Source organism: Tigriopus californicus, chromosome 4 (genome assembly GCF_007210705.1).
Source record: "Tigriopus californicus strain San Diego chromosome 4, Tcal_SD_v2.1, whole genome shotgun sequence".
NCBI classification, from domain to species: Eukaryota; Metazoa; Arthropoda; class Copepoda; order Harpacticoida; family Harpacticidae; genus Tigriopus; species Tigriopus californicus.
The window spans coordinates 12,430,615-12,450,616 of record NC_081443.1 but is presented as its reverse complement, the minus strand read 5'-3'; the positions used below and the strand labels follow the sequence as shown (position 1 = coordinate 12,450,616).

The 20,002-nt window shown below is 42.2% G+C and overlaps 3 protein-coding genes across 7 annotated transcripts; all 3 read right to left on the bottom strand.

Moving 5' to 3' along the window:
- Positions 1 to 2,317: 2,317 nt before the first annotated feature.
- LOC131879534 (uncharacterized) lies at positions 2,318 to 8,254 on the bottom strand. 5 transcript variants are annotated; one of them, XM_059225884.1, is made up of 2 exons: positions 7,862 to 8,254; positions 2,318 to 3,539 (listed from the first exon to the last, which is right to left on the bottom strand). In XM_059225884.1, the coding sequence occupies exon 2, from the start codon at positions 3,404 to 3,406 to the stop codon at positions 2,318 to 2,320; it is 1,089 nt and encodes a 362-aa protein (XP_059081867.1). In that variant the 5' UTR covers positions 3,407 to 3,539; positions 7,862 to 8,254. The 5 variants fall into 5 exon arrangements, with proteins under 5 accessions (XP_059081867.1, XP_059081870.1, XP_059081865.1 ...); XM_059225887.1 differs by lacking the exon at positions 7,862 to 8,254 and adding an exon at positions 6,152 to 6,262; XM_059225882.1 differs by lacking the exon at positions 7,862 to 8,254 and adding an exon at positions 4,477 to 4,968.
- Positions 8,255 to 13,789: 5,535 nt separating this feature from the next.
- LOC131879209 (NAD-dependent protein deacetylase sirtuin-3-like) lies at positions 13,790 to 15,407 on the bottom strand. The gene has a single exon (XM_059225453.1). It carries the CDS (start codon positions 15,405 to 15,407, stop codon positions 14,451 to 14,453), a length of 957 nt encoding a protein of 318 aa, XP_059081436.1. The 3' UTR covers positions 13,790 to 14,450.
- Positions 15,408 to 15,503: 96 nt separating this feature from the next.
- On the bottom strand, positions 15,504 to 17,006 carry LOC131879210 (ras-related protein Rab-5C-like). The gene has a single exon (XM_059225454.1). It carries the CDS (start codon positions 16,633 to 16,635, stop codon positions 15,961 to 15,963), a length of 675 nt encoding a protein of 224 aa, XP_059081437.1. The 5' UTR covers positions 16,636 to 17,006; the 3' UTR covers positions 15,504 to 15,960.
- Positions 17,007 to 20,002: the final 2,996 nt, after the last annotated feature.

Sequence of the window (20,002 nt, the reverse complement as noted above, 5' to 3'; positions counted from 1 at the left end):
ATCTGCAAAGTATACTTTCCATGAGCGCGTTCGAGTTTCTGGTGGGACTTGCGAACCTTCGGTTAGAAAAGAAGGTTTGAGGGAACGTCAAAATTGAGTTAGGGAATTGAGGGTTACACACTAGGAGGGTCAAGAAATGCACTCGGATACTGCTTGGGTGCTCTTCCCGAAAAAAAGGGTCAAGGTCTTTCCTGCACGCTTGAATTTCAAGCATAGTGGATCTCTCTCAGGGTAAATATTGCAACTTATTTTGTTACAGAATAAAAGGTAAACATTTTAAACAGATTTTTTTTTTCAAAAAAGTGGTCTTGTAAAGAATGTAGAGAATTTCAAACACAATGACCTTGATTTCAAATGCAATTGTAATCACAAGGTGTAGGTGTTTGTACACTCAAATATAGATATATTTTAAAAAATGTTGCAAATGAAGGATCAAGATGTTGTTTTTTGTTTATTGCAATTTTCAGTTGATATTTCACAATGGCAATAGCTGAATTAAAGTAATCACAATCACAATTTCCAATGTGATAAATTGCAATAACGTTATCATAATTGCGATTAAAGTAAAATCACAACTCTGAACTCAAGGCGAATTAATTAGGTTGACCATACCCATATCATAGGTTCTTCAGATCAGTTCGGACATTGCCTTCGTTCAACGAATCGGTAATGAATATGAGAATAGGCTACCTGGTACTTTATATGGCGTTTTATTGAGTGGGTAGACGATGAATCTTTGTGGATCTACCGGAAGCTCCATGCAAGCTGTGTGCGTCTTTGAACAAATAGCAATATGTCCAAAGGGCTCACTGTTGTACTTATGGTGGCCATCAAGGCTTAACATGTTCCAGTCAGTGACAAGTAATCACTTCCTTTGCCCGACAAGGCCATTATGGGAGAGTCTTAATTGCAATGAAGAATTGTGTCCGCTCCTTTAGGGGACAGAATATTCGGCACGAACATTATGGAAGTTATCTTAGTTGTGGATGAAAGTAAACATTCCCAGAATAATTAGTAGCTATTCTACTGCTGGAGAGAGTGTTTTCCATAATTGGCGTTTATTGAACCATCGAGTAACTGTTGATGAACTTATTTCGTATGTTCTTATCGCATAACCCGGTAACATACTAAAGTTGTTTCCTCACAGAGCTCGCACTTCTGGTACAAAGTGGATTTAAGACCATTCTCCTCACTCATAGCGTGACTTTCTAATTCCAGGTTGCCCAAGTTCGAGAAAGAGATCAAACGGATGCTCAATTGCGCTGTCTCTCCGTCACATCAACATTCCAGACGGAATACCACATGCATTCCCAAATCCAGAGCTCAGCTGGGTGAAGGCCGAAAGAGCCTGGAATCATTGGACAATTTTGATTCAGAATGTCAAGTGGCTCGGAATATCGTGTCGTCGAGTGCTGACGAAGTCACCTTGGGCAAGACAATGGAAAGTCGAAATACCGCTTATTCCCTCATCGGAACCCGAGGATCCAAAAAGGCGGCCAGCAAATCAACCCAGGATAGACCATTATGTAAACCATTGACTCAAGTGTACTCGGATGGAAAGGACAGGAATTACGTGCTCACTTGGACCACGACCATTCCGACCAAGGGCTCCGGTATCGCGGCGAGCAAATTGAATCACGATCCGGCCAAAATTGAGGTCCTAAATCTCACTCACGTCGTCCAGGGCGATGAAATGTCCGAAAAGGGAGCTCTGAAAAGTCGGTTGAAAAATTGTCAGAATCTCAAAACTGAGGTGGAGTCCGATTTCTGAAACGAAATGACTGGGCTGTCTCAGATGAAAAAAGTTACCCTCCAAAATCACTACCAGTGCACGTATCAAGATCATCATCAGTCTCCAACCTTGTTCTGTGTCATGTTGTCATATCAAATTCCATTGGCTGTTCGGCAGTATTGGATTTTTGCCCAATACCTTGCGTAATGTTGGTGTAAGATTTACTAAGCCAGTTCTCGTGATCCCCTGTAATAGGACATTGATACATCCCGATATCAATTTGCTCGGTTGTCATTGGTCCTCGCATTTTATGGCATGATAGACAGAAATATGTATCGGTTGAACCTCATTTTAAGGAACCCAAAACCTCAATCATGATTGCCATTCAGGGATCATTTCATTATCCATTGGAATCCGTCTTCCCACCCTTTTCATTGGACCCCGTTGTCGTCTTAGAGAGGATATTTTGTATTCCAAAGTTGTTTGTTAAATGTAATTCAATCTTGTAAATGATATAGATGAAAAACAATATATAGCTAATTGTGCTGATGAAGGTACGTGGTCACATTGCACTGAAAACTCATTCTAGTTTTTGACTATCTCCTCGTGGGAGTTCAGGGAGTCGAGACTACTCACAAAAGACCTGAGAAGGGTCTTTAAAACAAATCGTCCGTCAAAGAGATCGTTCTCATTCTCAGAGCGAGCTCGAACTACGGGTGTGGGTCCATTTTCGACAAAGAGCCAATAGAGTAGAATGATCACACTTGGTATGCCTATCACAGCAACCAGACCGAGCAAAGAGGGGCTGAAAATGAAATTGGCCACCCTGCGAGTTATTGACGGTTGTATTTGATGATCCAAGGGTGGCCGACCTCCTCCTTGTTGAAATCGGTCGATCGCATTCCCATCGTACTGTGGATTATTGTACTCATAGTAATCTTCTGGTCCCAAAAAATCGTAAGGCGTGCCGTCCTTCCTACGTTGTGAAATTGGCTGTCGTTTCCTTGGCTTCTTCCATTTGTCGATCGGTTTTTCCGATACGTTTGTGCTCAGATCGTTTGGTCTTGAATGTGGTTGGCCTTGTGGTTGAGCCTCGTTGGTTGGCTCTTCTCCGTCTTCGTAATATTCTTGTGGGTTTTCGTCGTAATATTCCCCCGAAGTCTCCTCATAGTATTCGGACGGCACATCCTTGTCGTAATAAACAATGGTGGATCTATCTAGTTTCTTGTTGTCACTCAGCAGATTGGACTCGAAATCTCCGCGTTGAAAGATGTCCTTCCAGGGATCATATTTAAGAGCGGGGGTCTCTTGGGCACTGGACCTGTACGTGGAACTGGAACTGGGACTGAACTCGGCGTTGTCCTTATTATCGTTACGTACTGAGGCTCCATTTGTGGGACCAGAGGAAGTAGTTGTCAGCGATCTGGACGTGGCCAGACTCTTATCTTGCTCGTCATTGAGTTCCATTGTCTTTGAAGTTAAGGAGGGAACAAGGAGCTCTGCCGACGACGAAGAAGACGACGACGGCGGGTCTTTATGGATGAGTTGGTACATTTCTGTTGGAAAACTTTCCAAGGCAAGTTCTAAATTGGGCTGAGTAGTTGATGGCTTGAAGACGGTGGTTTTCAGGCCAAACCCAGAGGGTACTGGGGATGTCAAATAATCCAGGGCCATTCTCGTGGTCAATTATTGGAAAGGTCAACTCACAATTCCGCTATCTATGATGGACTGCCTCCCAAGAGAATTGGGTTTTTCAAAACATCGCCGCGGCCAAAACTGACTTAGTCCATTGGGAAGTCTTGACTACCTGAAAGATGGAAATTTAACGAGATTTGAGATGGTGGATCCTGGACAACTAATGTACGTATTGTACGATGATGTTATTGAAAGCATAATTTTTCCCGAGTTCCATGAATACAGGATTGTTTTCTGTCATGTCCTGGAGTTTCATATCTTTTGTACGGTTATGCTTCGCATTTATGTAAGTAGTGAATTTGGTAAGCAAATCAGTTGCCGAAGTAAGATCAGCCATTCTCGGGGGACCAGGATAATGTTAGTCCAATAAGGATTGTCAAAGGAGCCTTGATCGATTTTCCTTGATCCTCATATCGTTTCAGATATTCAGTTCAATGGTTTATGGATAGCCAGAAAAAAAATCTTTGTCAAATATTTTTTTTTTTGCCACATGATTGAGTTACCATAACGCTTACTTCCTAAACGGTCTCAAAGTTGGAAAGTTATACGATCTTGCGGAAATTATGCGCGTTTCAAATCTGGCGGCTGTTTGAAATACCATCTAATTGTCATTCCTGTTTCAATCACCAATCTGTCTACAGGGGGCCATTTTTAACAGGAGAAAATCTCGAACTGCATGCAAGAGAACACGTTTTAAACGTTGACCATAAGCGATTTTACGCCAACAAAAGAAGCAGTTGAACGTCCCCACCTAAATCACCCTCAACTAGAAAGTAGAAACTTTCTGGATGTTTTCTTGACTCTCTGTCGATGTCTGGGAAAAAAAATCCCAATATCAGTCGGTGTCAATTTGAAGTCTTCAAGTACTCCTTCACTTGACTTGAGCTCTCCAAAAATATGAGGTTAAATAACTAGACTAATCCTGGACAAAATGGGTCCACAACTGTATATCTGGCATTGAGTGACAGCCTTGACTTTGACCAATTAGTGGCCATCACCATTGATTAGGTCACTTGGTCTTTGAAAAAGCTACCATAAAACGAACTTACTCTTCACTCGAGAAGGAAAATATCCAAAAACTCTAAGTTACTCGTACTTAACAATTGGACTTTCTCCAATTCACCAAGTCTCTGGTAGCTCTCTTGAACACTGACTGTACAGTACAACACACCAAGTCACAGTTTCTCATCGATCGAGGTCAATCCCCAATTACTGGACGGCCTTTTCCAAATGGCAAGCTCCTCAAATCCTCTGGACACACTGGCAAAGAAGACAATGTTGTTTTCTTATGCACACAGGGTGGACATGATGAACACGTTGGTAACGATCTGCTATCACTACTGGCTCTACATGTTCTGGAGTCTGTGCCGAACAGCAATTCCACGTTGTCGTCGCCGAATGAAGACGTGCCCGGGGTTCTCGCGTGGACGTAAAAGTAGAAATTTTCTGCCTCTTCACATACCAAAAGTGAGCTTAAGGTACCACACTACTGTACTACCAGTGGTTGATGTGGCTCAGGCAGGTTTGCGATCTTATCCTGACTTGCTAAAAGCCATGAGAAATCCATCTGAAACACAGGTGCCTAATTCCTCGACGCCTCCATGCATCCATGGACGATCTGTAGGAGTTGTATGTACTCGTAGGAGCGTCAAAAAACGCCGATGTTTGCTAGGGGGGAATGAATTCCTTCACGTTCATGGAGGTCCATGGGCTCTTGGGGCGGAAATTGTGGGGAATTCGAGGAATCCCCTCTGTGAAAAGATCTTGGAAATGCAAATCCCGAGTCAATGAAAGACAACAAGGAAAAGAGGAGGGGAGTCGTCGAGCCGTTAGCGTTTTAATGGATAGAGCTGTTTCTTTGGTCACTACAAGTTTCCCTTCTTTGAAGATGCTAGGTTCGCGTTTCGGAGAGAAAACTGGAAGTGAAGAGGCCAAGCTGATTGGCATCAATGTTGCAGAAAAACAGGTGTGTGTGAGGGAAAATATGTTGCATAATCGAGTCAATGACGCAAAGTCTTAAAATACCTCTTTTTCCTGACGAACTCTTCAGAATAAAATAGAAATACCTCGATTCTTTCCTTTTACCCATAAGAGCGTAATCTTCAGAAGTCAAGGAGCTTAAAGAATGAGACAAGATCAATCCATTTTTAGCCTCCTCCCTTGTGGAAAGGCAACATGTACGTTATTATCTTTTAGTTGACAATCATGTATAGGAGCTTCCTTCTGAAAATGCTCTAGATTTCCCACTCTGTTTTGGTTCTAAATTGGCAAATTTGTGGCGAGCAAAATAGAACTGCAAATTTGGATCCCTGTACACACGTTTCTATTGGCTATGAGCATCTTCAAAGAATGAGATAGTCTCAACAAATGATAGTTCTATGAAATTGAATTCGCGCTTGGATGGAACTGTACCTTTCCGTGAAATCGAATTCTTTAGTACAAACTACCGACCCCATTATCCTGGTTTCCGTTTGTCCAATTTCTACAGCTGATGAATTATGGATTGTCCAAGTAGATAGGAAACTCTACGAGAAACACAGGCGCATACACCAAAATTGGACCATGATGTAAGAAGTGCAACCACGTTAGAAATTCTTGGCGTGACAGTTGGTTGATGTGTTTTGTAGAAGTCATTACGTTTGGGAAATGTAATAAATAATGGTAACACTCGAGGACTTACGATGCAGTTGTACTACACGTGATGTCATCTTTTCAAAAACGTACCAAAACTAATGGAATCCTCCTTTTCTCTCCTCCCCATAAATGCTCGCTCTTCCGTCCATCCAATAATCTCTAGTTCTAAAAAAGGGCAAAATCGGCTGGCCAACAAAAAACCTCGTCTCAGTTAACCAATGAAATGGACAAGACCCTAAATCCGTTCGGAAAGTCGACTTTGAGTCCATGAGGTCGTTAAATGAAGGAGTATATTGTCCCATTATTTGGTGCTCGGAGCAAATCGCTCAACTTTCCGTGACTTCCTGCCGCAAACTTGAATAACGAGTGTGACGAAACCTTGGTTCTTTAGCCGGCTATTAGAAACATCCTGCATGTCAAATTGGTGTCGAAGACAGCCCGTATCGCACGGTTCATGGCTTGTGTGTGTGTGTGTCTGATAATAATGAATTGAGAATTTCGAGACAAAAAGTGTCCTGGCTCAAGGTCCTTTCCGATCTCCCAATTCTGGAGTCTCGGAGCTTCCGCTTCATCGTACAATTCCCTACCTACGAGAACAACCACAGACAGCAACCAAAGAGAGAGAAGAGAGTGAAAGAGAAAGAGAAGAAGGAGGAGACCTAAAATGCGGTGATTGAGGAAGAACCGGTATTTTGTTTTTCACGTCAGAGTCGAACGGAAGGATTGCAAAATATCAAGGATAGATAGACACATTGAACCAATGGCAGGTATTGTGCAGAATGTGGTTTGCCTCATGGCGGTCCTCGGGTATTTCTCATTTCAAGTCAAGTGGATCCAAGGGCCAAATTATGCCGACTTGCAGATAGCAAATAGCAAATAGAAAGCGGATGGAAATGTGGCCCTTTTTTTAAGGGATGAACGATCTTCAAATTTGGTATGAATGTACCATTAGCCAGGGATGGAAGCATTCTCAAATATGGCCATAATATTCAATGTCATATGAAGCTTTCCAATATGTTGGAAATTTTAGTAGCCTTACTTTGGTAGGCTTGTTGCGATATGAGGAAAATGATAGCTATCAAGATTTAGTGTCAAGAACGTCTATGAAGATGATAGAGATGCTAAAGTCAGGAATTTGTATCTCTCACTTAAATCAATCCGTCATGGATTATCTAGATTACAAGCTCTTTCCGTAAAAAAAAACTTCTCCTGTCAATGCTATGAACAGGAAAATGCTCAAATTGCATTAAGAAGTTGAAAAAAGAGGACCGGCTCATTTACTTTTACGGTTTTCACAATGCACATTTTTGGTGTCCATATCTGGTTAAGCCCTACACTTTCGATGATAGCGGTGATAGTTGATACCGAAAATGCATATATTCGCCCGTCGCCACCTTGTCCACTTTAGGAGTGGTTCTGTCCCAGAAGTTAAATCGAAGACCTAGAGTTGGTCAATTTACAGACAATTTGGAAAAGTGGTCTCAAATGCAACCGTCCCAGCTTAAATGGACGGCCAATCAGAAGTTAAGGACCAAAGGTCAACTCAAAGGGATTTGAGCCTTGAGCCTTGAGCCTTTCAGACGTGGCGGTCCAGAGTGATTCCCGCCATCAAATGCTCGATGAAACAATGTTTGGGAGGAGCATCTTCTTTTGGGAGTTCGGATGAAGAAGAACACGTGGAAGGAATGGTTGAAGATGAAAATCCAAATTTGTCTCCCCAAGTTTAGGACACTTATTATGTAGTCCTACTAAAACCCTCAACATATGCATAGTATGACAAACCAAGAAAAACGGACTCACCCAACCAAAAAGTGGAATGACTATCACTAGAGCGGAGGCAATCACTTCATTTCTCTCACTGCTCCATCCACTTCAGGATTTGATTCTCTTTTGCTCTCTGTCTTTAACTGAAGATGATTCGGCGAGGTGCTCTTTTTCTCCCACAGTCATGGAAATGGAAGAACCAACGGGACCTTTTCCTTGCCAATATTGACTACATAGTACACTACGTAGTTCCAGCTACACTTGCGTGGCTTCCACTTCGAATCCTCAAAGCCGGCGAGTCACAAAAAAGTGATGAGTCAAACGAAAGAACCAAATCTACCTATCTACCTGTGTGAGGGAAGGGAAGGAAGGCTCTGCTCAAAGGATAACATATCCAGGGTTGTTCTTATAGTGTGGCCCATGCTTGGATGAGAGAGTGACTCAGAATCACATGGAGAGATCTGAACAATTAGGAGAGCTCGACTGTTCTTGTTCATTGTAGTATTGTCTGAGCAGATGGACATAGTGTGCGTACCACTGAACTGAGTGGGCTTGTGTATTCATCTTAAGGAAACAGGGCAAACACAACGCAATCTCAAAAGCATAGACAGATGGTATGAGTGGTTCAGATTTAGAAACTCCGGGTATTCTGGGCCAACTTACGAACAACTCCATTGGTCACACTCGATTGAAGTATGTCAATCCGACGTTAACAGATTTGAATGTTCAAAAATGAGTTCCTTGAAAGTTAAACCTGAAGACATAAAAAAAGATGACGTACCAAGGAAAATGGTACGTACAGTATGTACAAGGGCAATTGGAGAAATCGATTCATAATGGACGGGAAAATGTGTTATAGTGTAATTTCTACAAAGTGATTACGAAAGATCTGGCCGAATAAAGGATCTAGAACTTAAAGCTATGCAACAATTGTTGGTCAACTCTGGAGGTCAGTTTTACAAGTAGGTTCTGTAAACGTGACTTGCTTTTAATTCCAACAATTCGTGAACGCAAATTTGAAATGCGACAGTACTAAACTGTATCCAGTCGCATTTCAAAATGTGCGTTCACGAAACTATCTGATACTCTCAATGGGTGCAACTGGGTACAAATCGCATCTCAAAATATGCACTCACGAAACCATGCGGGGGTACCCCATTGTTCGTCCCCAGAACGGGCCGATTTTGGGCGGGAAGCGCGTTGAAAAGTTTAGATGAACTGTAATTGTCCATGGAATAGTATGTAAGCACTTTCAGCTCAATGAAAAGACTTGACTCAGGTGTTTGCCAATCTTATAAGCAAGAGAACGTAATGAAAGGTGAACGAATTCGGACTTTTAGTGTTACCAGGGTTAGTTCAATCCCAAACGTCAAATTTGCTATTAAATTGCGATTGAGGTGTGATTCACAAATGGCAACAAGCCCTGCCAGGAAGAACCTGTAATCTAACAAAATGATGCCGGTTCATATATCAAAGACTTTTTTTGGTATTGGCATAAGCGAAGAAATAGCACAGTTTTTGAAAAAGTAAGAATTACAGGGTGCGTAATAAGTTCGGCAATATAAATTTTAGGACAATTAGAAAGTAAACTTGCAGTTATTCAATTATCGATCTTTCTGTTGCGCCTGAGACCTCTCAGTTTGCTTGAAAGATTCATGAACTCGTTTTTATGAAAACATATCAATAGGCAAAAAAGACAATCAAACTGACTGATTGGCAATCTTTGTTTGGGAGAAATGCAACAAGGGTATGACAGGTCTTTGGAAATCCTAATGATCAAAGTATTGATGGTAATTAAGTTGTTTTTGTTTTTTGTAGGAGGAAATGACACTGGTCGTTCAAAAATTGACCAAGAACAAAACATACTTCTGATTTATTATAAAATCCTTGAGACAATTAACCAAATTCCCATGTGTGATGTTGGATGCCGCGGTAGAGAGACATCCCTCGGAATTCATGAGCTATCATGAAAACATAGGAAGGTACATAGAAGGGGCTTTTTGTATTTTGCTTCAATATTCTTGAGCCTCAATTTTTCTTAAATTGAGCTATTGCATAATACCCCTTCTCAGCCTTACTATTATATCCTTTTCGGATTGCAAAACTTGTTACGCACCCTGTACTTAATGTTACGAGCTTTATAGTTCCTTGCACTTAAATAGTTGGTCCATGTTGAACACTTGACCCTGTTTAAATTTAAAGAGGCAAAACAGCGATTTTTTTCGCAGAAGTTTTTGATTCAATACTGCTAAGGCAGTTGAAGCAATGGATTAGTGGTTGTCTTGGTAGTCAAGAAAAAACGATGACTTTTGTTTCTCCTGTGAAAGATAAGAATTCTATGCAAAAAAGAGGAAGAACCCTCAAAACCCATAAAATCCAAAACATCCACCCAGATGGAGTTTAGCTTCCCTCGACTTGTTATTTAATCAACTTTGGCCGCGTACTTCTAAAAGGAAATGGAAACTTCTCGTAAAAACAATAATGACTTGACAGTAACTCCAACTTCCCTCTAAACGAGACGGAAGTCACACGACTTTCCCTTTCAAGAAGCAATGCTTGGAGAAACAATCCTAATTGAGGAAAAATATAAAACCAAATTTATTTTGTGCCTCGGGTGTGTCTACTTAAACCACAACATTTTCACCTTTAATTTCTTATCATACCTCTTAATGTCATGTTTTCCGGGATGAACCATATTTGACATGTTTCTTTCATACATTTTACGGTCTGTGTAATGTTTATAAACCATCTTTCCTTTATATTTTACGCCATGACATGACTAAGAGTCGCAATAAGAATATTGTTATCATATTTGCCCAGAACTGTAAGATTCAGCACCTAATCATAATTAGAATGGCCGTTGTCCATTTATTTAGGCGGAAAAAAGCTGCTCATTTTTTGGTTGTAACATCTTAAATGTAAGGTTAACACTGCTTTTTATCCCTTAAACGGAGGAGAAAAACAGCTTTGTCATGTAAGCTTATTTGTGAAAGTTCCCACTCAAAATCCTAATTTTTACCAAGGAAACAGGGTTTTCAATCTCATATTTGCATATTTGTTTCCTGATTGTCTACTATGTTACCACTACATTTTAACAAGCAAATGATTGTTAGCCCTCTTGCCTCTCTCAGGGGAGCATTTTGAATCTTTGATCACAACCCATCTAAATACTCTTTTGTTAGAATTCTGGAAACCAAGCAGAGAAGTTAACATTAGATAAAGGAGATCGATAAGATTGTCCAACGAAATAAAGGCAGGAAAGAGTTGTTGTTTGCAGATGAGATAGAAGAGCATAAAAGTGAAGAAACATGTGCGGGACAAGCTAATGGAATAAACAACGGTCATTTTGAAACTAACATTGAAGAAGTAACTGATCCATAACTCGTAAATGTTAGCGCATTCACTTCAAACAAGTGATACTCATTTTCCAATACCTATGAGACAGGAGGTTGGCTGGTAAAATGTAACTGGCAGACATGGCGAGTGAGTGAAGAAAGCATTAGTTCCTTTAAACAACAACTGTGTGATAAAGGCAGCACATACTTTCTGGAGGTCCCTGGACTAACTTCCGATATGTGCAGAAGATTTTAAAAAACAAGAACAAATCACAGAGTTACGAAAAATCTTTTTCAATGGTTTCAAAACGCAAGTGTAATAATAGATAACTGTAAAGCACCCAAATATAAGTTAAAAACTGCTTCTTACATTTTCAAAATGTTTTTAAATACGTCAAGGAATAAAAATAAATAAAAATCCCTAATCGTAGAACCATTATGGGGACACAGGAAGCCCAGGCCATAACTGGATTATTGGATACGGTCGTCTCATCTCCTCTCGTCTCACCCGTATCACCACGGTGGTCAAAAAGCCTTATCAAGTATTGAGAGAAATACGCAAATCCATCTTAACAGTCTTCTACCCTTTCAAAAACCATAAAAAGTAATTTTGACCTTATTGATTTATTGAATTATGGCTCAAATTTAACGCTCATATGGCGAGTAGCTACCAAGATTTGTTTGGATACTTCTGATGGACTTCAAAAAGGCTTTTGAACCACTGTGGCAGTAGCCTCAATGGTGAGAGGAGAGGGGTAAGCTGATCATCGAAGAATCCAGCTCATATCTTACCATGGCAAGCCCGTTCGTTTGTTTGTTGATACCACTGACAGTGATGCAAGTTTGGGGCTTTCAAACACGTCCGTGAAAAGCAGACCCTTCTTTTACGTTGCTTAGTGAGGAAAGGCCAGCTTTATAAAAACTAGTTTGTAAGGCCAATTTTGCATCACTGGCTGGGACGTTTGTTTGCTGGTACTAGAACTTGCCTATAAGTCAAAAGACCCCAAAAGTTCCAATGACCCCCCAAAATATTGAGATTACGTCATCATTCTTTTTTCCGTTTTAATTTCCGATATTTATCTTGTTTTGCTTTGCTGCCCTCCCAGCATAACTGTGAAGTTCTGGTGGTTGCAAAAGGAAGTACCCGAATGATTGATGGAACTGGATCCTTTCAACAAGACAGCCTTGATTCGAGTAATGTTTAATGAGCATGGGAAGGAATGTGCTGACCGAGAGCATGCATAACATGAGAATTCAACGGTCGTTTGTTGAGACCATTTCAAGAATTTAAATGCCAAAGTAATCCATAGCCGTTGTTCCCGGCCACCCTGCGGAGAGATAGCGTCTTCTCAATACTTGCGGACTAAAAAGATAGATTGAACAAGCATTTGGTTAAAGAGTAAACAAAATAAGACATTATCAATAAAAAGTTTTTCGAATATGAATATTCTAGAGCATACGTCTTGGGGAAGCAATTGACAATCCCGGAATGAGGCCTAACATTTCACAACAAGCTGAATTGCTCCGAGCTCCTTTTTAGCATGTTTTAGCATGGTACTCTAAATCACGACAGCCTTTATACCTCGAAGAACGATCATATGTTTTATTATGTAATGAACCCCTGGAATATGGACTGAGGTGCCAGTAGCCCTCTCATTGTAATCAATTCCCAGAAGAGGCTTGTCCATTCATTTTCCCATAGAGTTATGTTGTGAGTTTTGAGAGGATATCACTTTTGGCTCAATCACTAAATTGATCTGAAAATTGAAATTCAAAATCTCAACGATCCTCAAGTTTATTGTGATTCGTAGAAGAATGAATAATGTTATGTGTTGACCGAATTTCAAAATCTCAATTCTCACAACTGGTATCACTCTCCATCCTCCAGTGGTTCAAGGTTATTTTCGTTCTCATTTTGAGAATATTGACCATCCTTTGGCTTCATAATCCATCATTGAGAAGTTTTCTCTGCTTTGAGGTCAGAGGTTGGAACATAAAGTTACCACTCTTCACTGAGTTTACTCTGAAATCGGTTTGAAGTTTCAAACTCGTCAGACTGTATAAAAACTCCAACTCGATTAGATAGGACAAACTTGGATAGTTTCCCCGGATGGTTTTCAAGAAATTGAGTTTCTTACATCAAATTGAAGCACAATGTGCTATTCCTGAACAACTTTGGAAAGACATGGATATGGGTTAAAGCAAATTGAATTGTTGGTTTTCAAACAGAGTGTGAGCTCATGAATCTTGGAAAAGCACATGTTTGCAATACAACAGTTTTGAACATCACTAAATGAACTAGTTAGTTTCTTAAAACATCAAAAATCGTGTGAAGCAGACCTTTTTTGCAATGCGAGGGCAATCTTCTTTGCTAAAATGATGAGATATTTTACACCTTGATGTGCATTAAATGAATCTCAATTAAGCTTTGTCACTTCAAAGAGTTATGTCAGCATCATTCTCTCACCCACGATTCATTACCTCAAAAAGAAAATCATCTCTTGTTCAAGTTTTGATACACCTTCAAATTCAATGGTTAAAAAAACATGGCCAAAACACTTTCGCTTACCATCGATAACAATAACGCATAAACGTGACACCTTCGATCTCGAAAGAAGAATTGGGAAAGTTGGAGCATCCACCTTATTTAGTAGGGTCATGCAAAATTGTCTCAAATAGAAAAACAAAACGCTTTAGTGCACATGTCATCTGACGTTGAATCATGCTCGGATTACACGTGCCACTGGTTATGCTCATCATCAATCATCACCAGAGAACTTCGAGTGGACCTCGTGTCCAAGTGACGTGAAGATTGACGATACCAAACGTGGTGGAGCAATCCAGAAACTACTCACTTGCACTGTACTGTATATACTAGTATACGTATGTATACAAGTACGTCCGTGCAAGAGTGAACTGTGAGGTGTGGGGAAAACAAGCACATCTCCCGCGCTACTTTCATTTCACACTTTCCCCAGCCAAGTCAAAACAACATTGTCAATCAAGTGTCATTGGCAGACTCTGAGTTGTTTAGACATCATTCATGAGAACACGAATTCAATAATGTCGATCCATTTCCTTTCAACCGGCTTTCGCAGTTGTTGTTACTAGGCAGGGTTTTATAACCCCATGCATGAAAGTATTTTTTGGCATGCAAAAAAAAACGTTGGCAAGATGCCAAGGATCCCTTTGGTAAATCCCTGGGGGTCTTTGTTCTAAGCTTGAGCTAGCCTGCCCCAAAAATATGTTCCAATCCATTGATCTCAAGATCCACTTTTCTTGAAAGTTCTTTATTGCCCAGCTTGCTTTTCCTTGTCATATGCATTCTTGAGGTCGAACAAGTCTTGTTCCCAACCCAAAGCCCGACAGAGCTGGATAACTTGCTCCACTAAATCGCCCAAAAGAAGGCAGTCCTCTTCCCGTGATCCAAACGATCCCACCAATGTCCGATTGATGAGAAGTCGGGGTACTTTTCTTGGCACAGCGTCGGCAATTCCGGCAAAAGGATACACTTCCAACGAAGTGCCCATGCAGATCAAGAAGTCCGAAAAGGCCGTGTCTTCTTGGAACATCTGGAACCGATCGGGCAGATTCTCGCCGAAGAATACGATATCTGGCTTGATGGGTGCTTTCTCGGAGCAAGCACATCTCGGGTTTTGGTTGAGCAGGATGCTCTGCTTGTACTCGTCCAGATCGGCGTCTTGCCCACAAGCTGCGCAAGAGGCGCTATTAAATGACCCGTGGGCGTGAACCACTTGTTCATGAGGAAGGCCGGTCAACACTTCTAAGCCATCAATGTTCTGAGTGTAAAGTCGGACTAGCTTGCCTTTATCATGAAGAAGTTTGATGAAGAAATGGGCCAGGTTGGGATGGTATCGCAGGCCGGGAAAGAACTCTTTGGCCCAGGTGTTAAAGGCGTCCGGGGATTGCCGGAAGTAGCTAATATCGAAGATGGCTTCCGGGTAGGGGAGCCGATATTGCTTAAGATTGTCGTAGATACCAGATCCGGGGGTACGAAAGTCCGGGATCCCTGAGGGCGTGCTGACCCCGGCACCGGTCATGACCACGACATTAGACCCTTCTTTTGATAGACATTGGGCAATGGCCAACACATCTTGGTTGCACCCATCCAAGTGATATAAACGGGTAGGTAGGGGTCGGACCCAGGTCTGAAGACGAGTCAAAGTCCCTGAACGGGCCAACGCAGGGCCACAAAAGGCTTTGGCGAGCCCAAGGAGAGGGCCCATTCGGCTTTCAAGAGCGAAAGCCCTGCAAGATAGAGGGGATAAGATATTGCCACCGGATTGGTCTGGTTCTGATTGAGGGGATGGCTTAGGATTATGTTTGTGGTAGTTTATTCATCATTTAACCTAATCTGTTCAGATAGAGAAGTAGTAGCAGTGGATGTTGTTGTTCTTGTTCTTGTAGATGTACTTGTAGTAAGAGTGGTAGTCGTTGTCGCCGTGGTGGTTCTGGTTTTGGGAATAATAGTAATGATAATAAAAGTAATAATAGTAATAATGATATAATAATAGTAATAGAAGTTGTTGTTTTAGTAGTAATAATGATCAGAACGTCTTCAAGTGGTAGAAGGGGGAGGGGCAGCCAATGCGGCACATCATACGGTGAGAGGGAATCAGGCATGACGGAGAGGGCCACCCACGAGGAGCAGGAGGAAGAGGAGGTGGGGTGGGGGAGTTCAGGGGTGTGGGTTGACAAATGCTCAGGCATGATCGGAATAACGCTGGGGCGAACCACTGGAAACCATCGGGCTAAGGGCTAGCGCGTGACTGGGATACCCTATTGCTTACAACACCCACCCAGTTTCCCACCCGCTCCGCTGGCGCCATCCGAAGCCACGCGCATGCCCCCTGAGCCGCCCGCTCCACCCCCAGCGCCATCGGCGTCACGCGGCAGCTTACGCGCAATAGCCAAAAAGATCTCATTGACATTGTTGGCGCTCTTGGCCGAAGTCTCCATAAAGAGCAGTCCGTTCTCTTCCGCATAGGCATTAGCCTCTTCATACTCGACCAGGCGCTTCTGCGCCAAATCGCACTTGTTGCCGGCCAGCGCGATCACGATATCGGGGCGTGCTTGTCGCTGAAGCTCTTTGACCCAATTCTTGGCACGCGTAAACGTGTCCTGATTGGTAATGTCATAGACCACAATGGCGGCCTGCGCACCCCGATAGTACATGGGCGCCAAGGAGTGGTAGCGCTCTTGACCGGCCGTGTCCCAGATCTCAAACTTGACCGTGGTGTCATCCAGACACAACGTCTGCGTGAGAAAGGCCGCGCCAATGGTCGACTCCTGAAACTCGTGGAACTGGCCTTTGACGAACCGCAAAACCAACGACGATTTACCCACGGCCGATTCGCCTAACAGGACCAATTTGAATTGCGACATGCGCGTGCCCGAGGCACCGCCACCACCACCCCCGGCACCGCCCCCGGACCCCCGACCCGCGTTGGCCATAGTGTGCGTGCCCGCTGTGGTAAGCGCGATCCTCCGAACCAGGCGAGGTGAGGCTCACGGGTGGATCACGGGTCAGACCGCCAGGCTGAGCAGTGACGCCGACAATACGGGTAGGGACTAGATGTGTCAGTCAACCAGCGCCTTCGAGCCCACCACAGTAGCAGGAGCGGGCCTGATGTCAGTGTGGGAGAGGCGAATCGGGCGTGGAGGGGCGTGTTCAGATTCGTCACACGGCGACTTGATCACTCACTCGTTAGACCGTCAATCACTTGGGCGATGAGGATGAGGATGAGGATGATGAGGATGATGAGGAGGATGACGGTGATGATGATTTCAGGGAAGACACAGGTTTCCTATATCCTCGTTTAGATTTTGAGTCAGATGTGGTGACCAAAAATGGCCAAATTGGGGGGAATCTTTGTCGAGTTCACTCAATGTCTTACGAACTCTTCTCGCTCTAAATTAGGGCTGCAATCGCACAGAGACGACCAGATTAAGCGAGTGTGCTGCCAACAGCCGGACAGACCAAGGGGTAGGGAACGATTATATGAGTCTTAGGGTGGATGGTTTCTGATTGTAGTGGCGCTGCCATCAAGTATCACTGCTGTATGGTTACTGATTCAGCTGCAGTAGAAAACCACGGCAGACACGTTTTTGCCACTCATGTTATCAATGGGTGTATACTAAAACATGTGGTTTCAGCCAGAAATATGTCATTGAATAAATTTGGTTACTTGAAATTGTATTTCATCTTCAAGTTTTTCTCCAAAAATAGTAGTTGTTTTTGTTTTGTTTTGTTTGTTACGAAGTTAGATGACAGCTCTCTTGCTTGGCCTGCCATCTGATTTTGGGTGTCCCAATTGCGGGATATTCCCGCTTCGTCGTCACAGCCCAACATTAATTATTACCTTACCCTCGGGAATGACCCCAGGTTCGCCCATTTAAGCTGTTAAAGCAGCAACTCATGCTGTAATCTAATTAATACCACAGAGAAGCTTGGACTTGGCTACCCCTGGGATCAAACCAGGATTCGCAAATTGGAAAGCATATGCTCTACCAATATGGTACCCAAGCAAGCCTAGTATGTAGTTGTACAAAACATTAAAAAACACACGCGAAGCATTTTCCGTCAAATGGACATCATCAGTACCTTAAAATGGGGAGATTGGTCCATGAGATATGGCAATTGCAGGCGCAAAAGTCAGACTTACCTATGCAAAGGAGAGTGTCATAGCCACTTGGATGTGCAATTAAACTTAAAATTAAAAGATTTTTTTTATTTATTAAATTGACATTTTAAAAAAACTTGTTATTCTCAGCAAATCATGGTGATTTTTTTTTGTTCGCCAGACATTCGAAGGCGCTGGACCACAACTGTTGACAATGCTATTGAGACTGTTCTTGTAAAGATCCTTCTAACAGCATATCAGAATATTTATGCTCACGATTTTCACAGATTTCCTCCTTATTAGTGCTGGGGCAAGTCTGCACTCATGTTCCCATGCACTCAAGTTTACTCGTATTTGGAGAAATTAGTTAGAATTTTCAGTTCATCATGAAGTTAGATTTATTTGAAAACCGCCTCCCCCACCTCCTCCTTCATGAATTAACTACAAAAGCTAGCCTTTAAATGAAGAATAGATTCTCTTTCTTTAGTCTTGATTATCCTCAACTCTTCATCTTGGTTCACCCACTTTATAACATACTTTCATAATTCAATCATCTTTCATAACTATTGACAACAATGGTTGTGATTTCAAACTTGTTTCTTTGTCTGGAGTTGCATCATAGTTTTCTTATTGATGTTAGATTGTATCATTAGCTACGACGAACCGTAACTGAAGTATATTTTGAATCCACGAAAGCCTGTATATTTGATGCTCTGTTGGCTAAAAGACTAAAATATTGGTGTCAATTGGCCAATGCCACCTCTCACGTATAGCGGAAACCACTTGAACGGCATCCCTGAGTCCAGCATATGTTAGTAGTAGTCAAAAAAGGGCTACAACTTTCAGGGTTGAAACATTCGACCAAATTTGTAGTGAATTGGAAACTCCTCCCTTGAGAATCCCAGCCTCACTTTGCCAACATTAACGACGTTGGTCAAACTAATTGAATGCCTGAATATTTATCTCGTCCAAACTTACCACCATAACCTGAAATAAAGACAAGAACAATGGTATCTTGTATCCCGGAACACTCACTTTGAATTTCGGCTTCATGCAAAAACAGTAACTCTGAACAGCAACGACTTGAAGGAAGGAGGCCATACAGCAACGACAGCTGACTTGCCCAGCGTTTGGCCTGAAGTGGAGAAACCAGCTTGAAAAAAGGGAACTCCCCTAACGAATCAGGCCAGAAAACGGCAGCACTGCCGGCGGTCAGTCCAAGATCAACGATTGCACACTCAGTGATTGACAATTTTACGTAACTCATCGTACTTTTCGATTTATTGGCGATGGAAATGCGAAACTCAAACCCAATGTTTAAAAAAATGATAGGAAAAATATTTATCAGGTGAATTTTTTTTCATAGAATTGGGACTGTTCAACAAAAACAGCTCAAGCAAAGTCAAGTAGCCTTAAATAAAAGAATGACAAAATGAGTTCAAAGGACCTCCTAATTGCATCCAACAAGCACTCAACGTGGAACCGTTTCAGTTCTCTTATTCCTTGTTTCGATCCTTTGAAATTAGTCCTTGGCTTCAGGAAACTATTTACTTTTGTAAGCCAAAAACCGTTGGGTGTAGGCCAAGACGGCCCAGACCTCGGTTTAACCCAATTGTTGCCCTCAGATTCTACTAGGCTGGCGCTAAACCTCCTGTTATGGCGTCACTGGAAGTGTGCGAAGGAGAAAGCTCGATCTCGCTGGTTTTGGCTCTCCCCTTGTTTATCAACAGTTACAACAAATTGGACAATTTTTCTAAGCCAGACTCGGGGAAAATATCGTGTCGTTTAATTGGTCAAAAATTGCACAGTATTCGATAATAGTCGCACATAGCTCAACACATTGACTCCAATAGACTTGAACCTTCATGTTTCATCTCGCCATGCAGAAAAAACTGAACTCATATCTCATTTGGCAGCGCTGGCTTTTCTTTCAGGCTTGGAATTCGTTAAATCTCCTCTCAAATCAGGAGGACCCCTCTTCCTCCCCTGAAAAGTGTCAGGGTAGCTAAATCAGGCGAGTTTTTATCACAATCAGCCTAAAATTGTTGGATCAGCTTTGTACAGATTCCAAAGATTATTGGGTTTTATTTTGAGTCGCAGATCAAATGTAAAGCATATTCATTCTATTGAGGATAAAAAGGGGTTACTTAGGACCAGACCAGAAGGCCAAGCAGGATGATCGGCCGTTTTCAGTTCAT

Bases quoted from the DNA above. Each gene is read 5' to 3' on its own strand.
- LOC131879209 (XM_059225453.1), bottom strand. From the start codon at position 15,407: ATGGGCCCTCTCCTTGGGCTCGCCAAAGCCTTTTGTGGCCCTGCGTTG.
- LOC131879534 (XM_059225884.1), bottom strand. From the start codon at position 3,406: ATGGCCCTGGATTATTTGACATCCCCAGTACCCTCTGGGTTTGGCCTG.
- LOC131879210 (XM_059225454.1), bottom strand. From the start codon at position 16,635: ATGGCCAACGCGGGTCGGGGGTCCGGGGGCGGTGCCGGGGGTGGTGGT.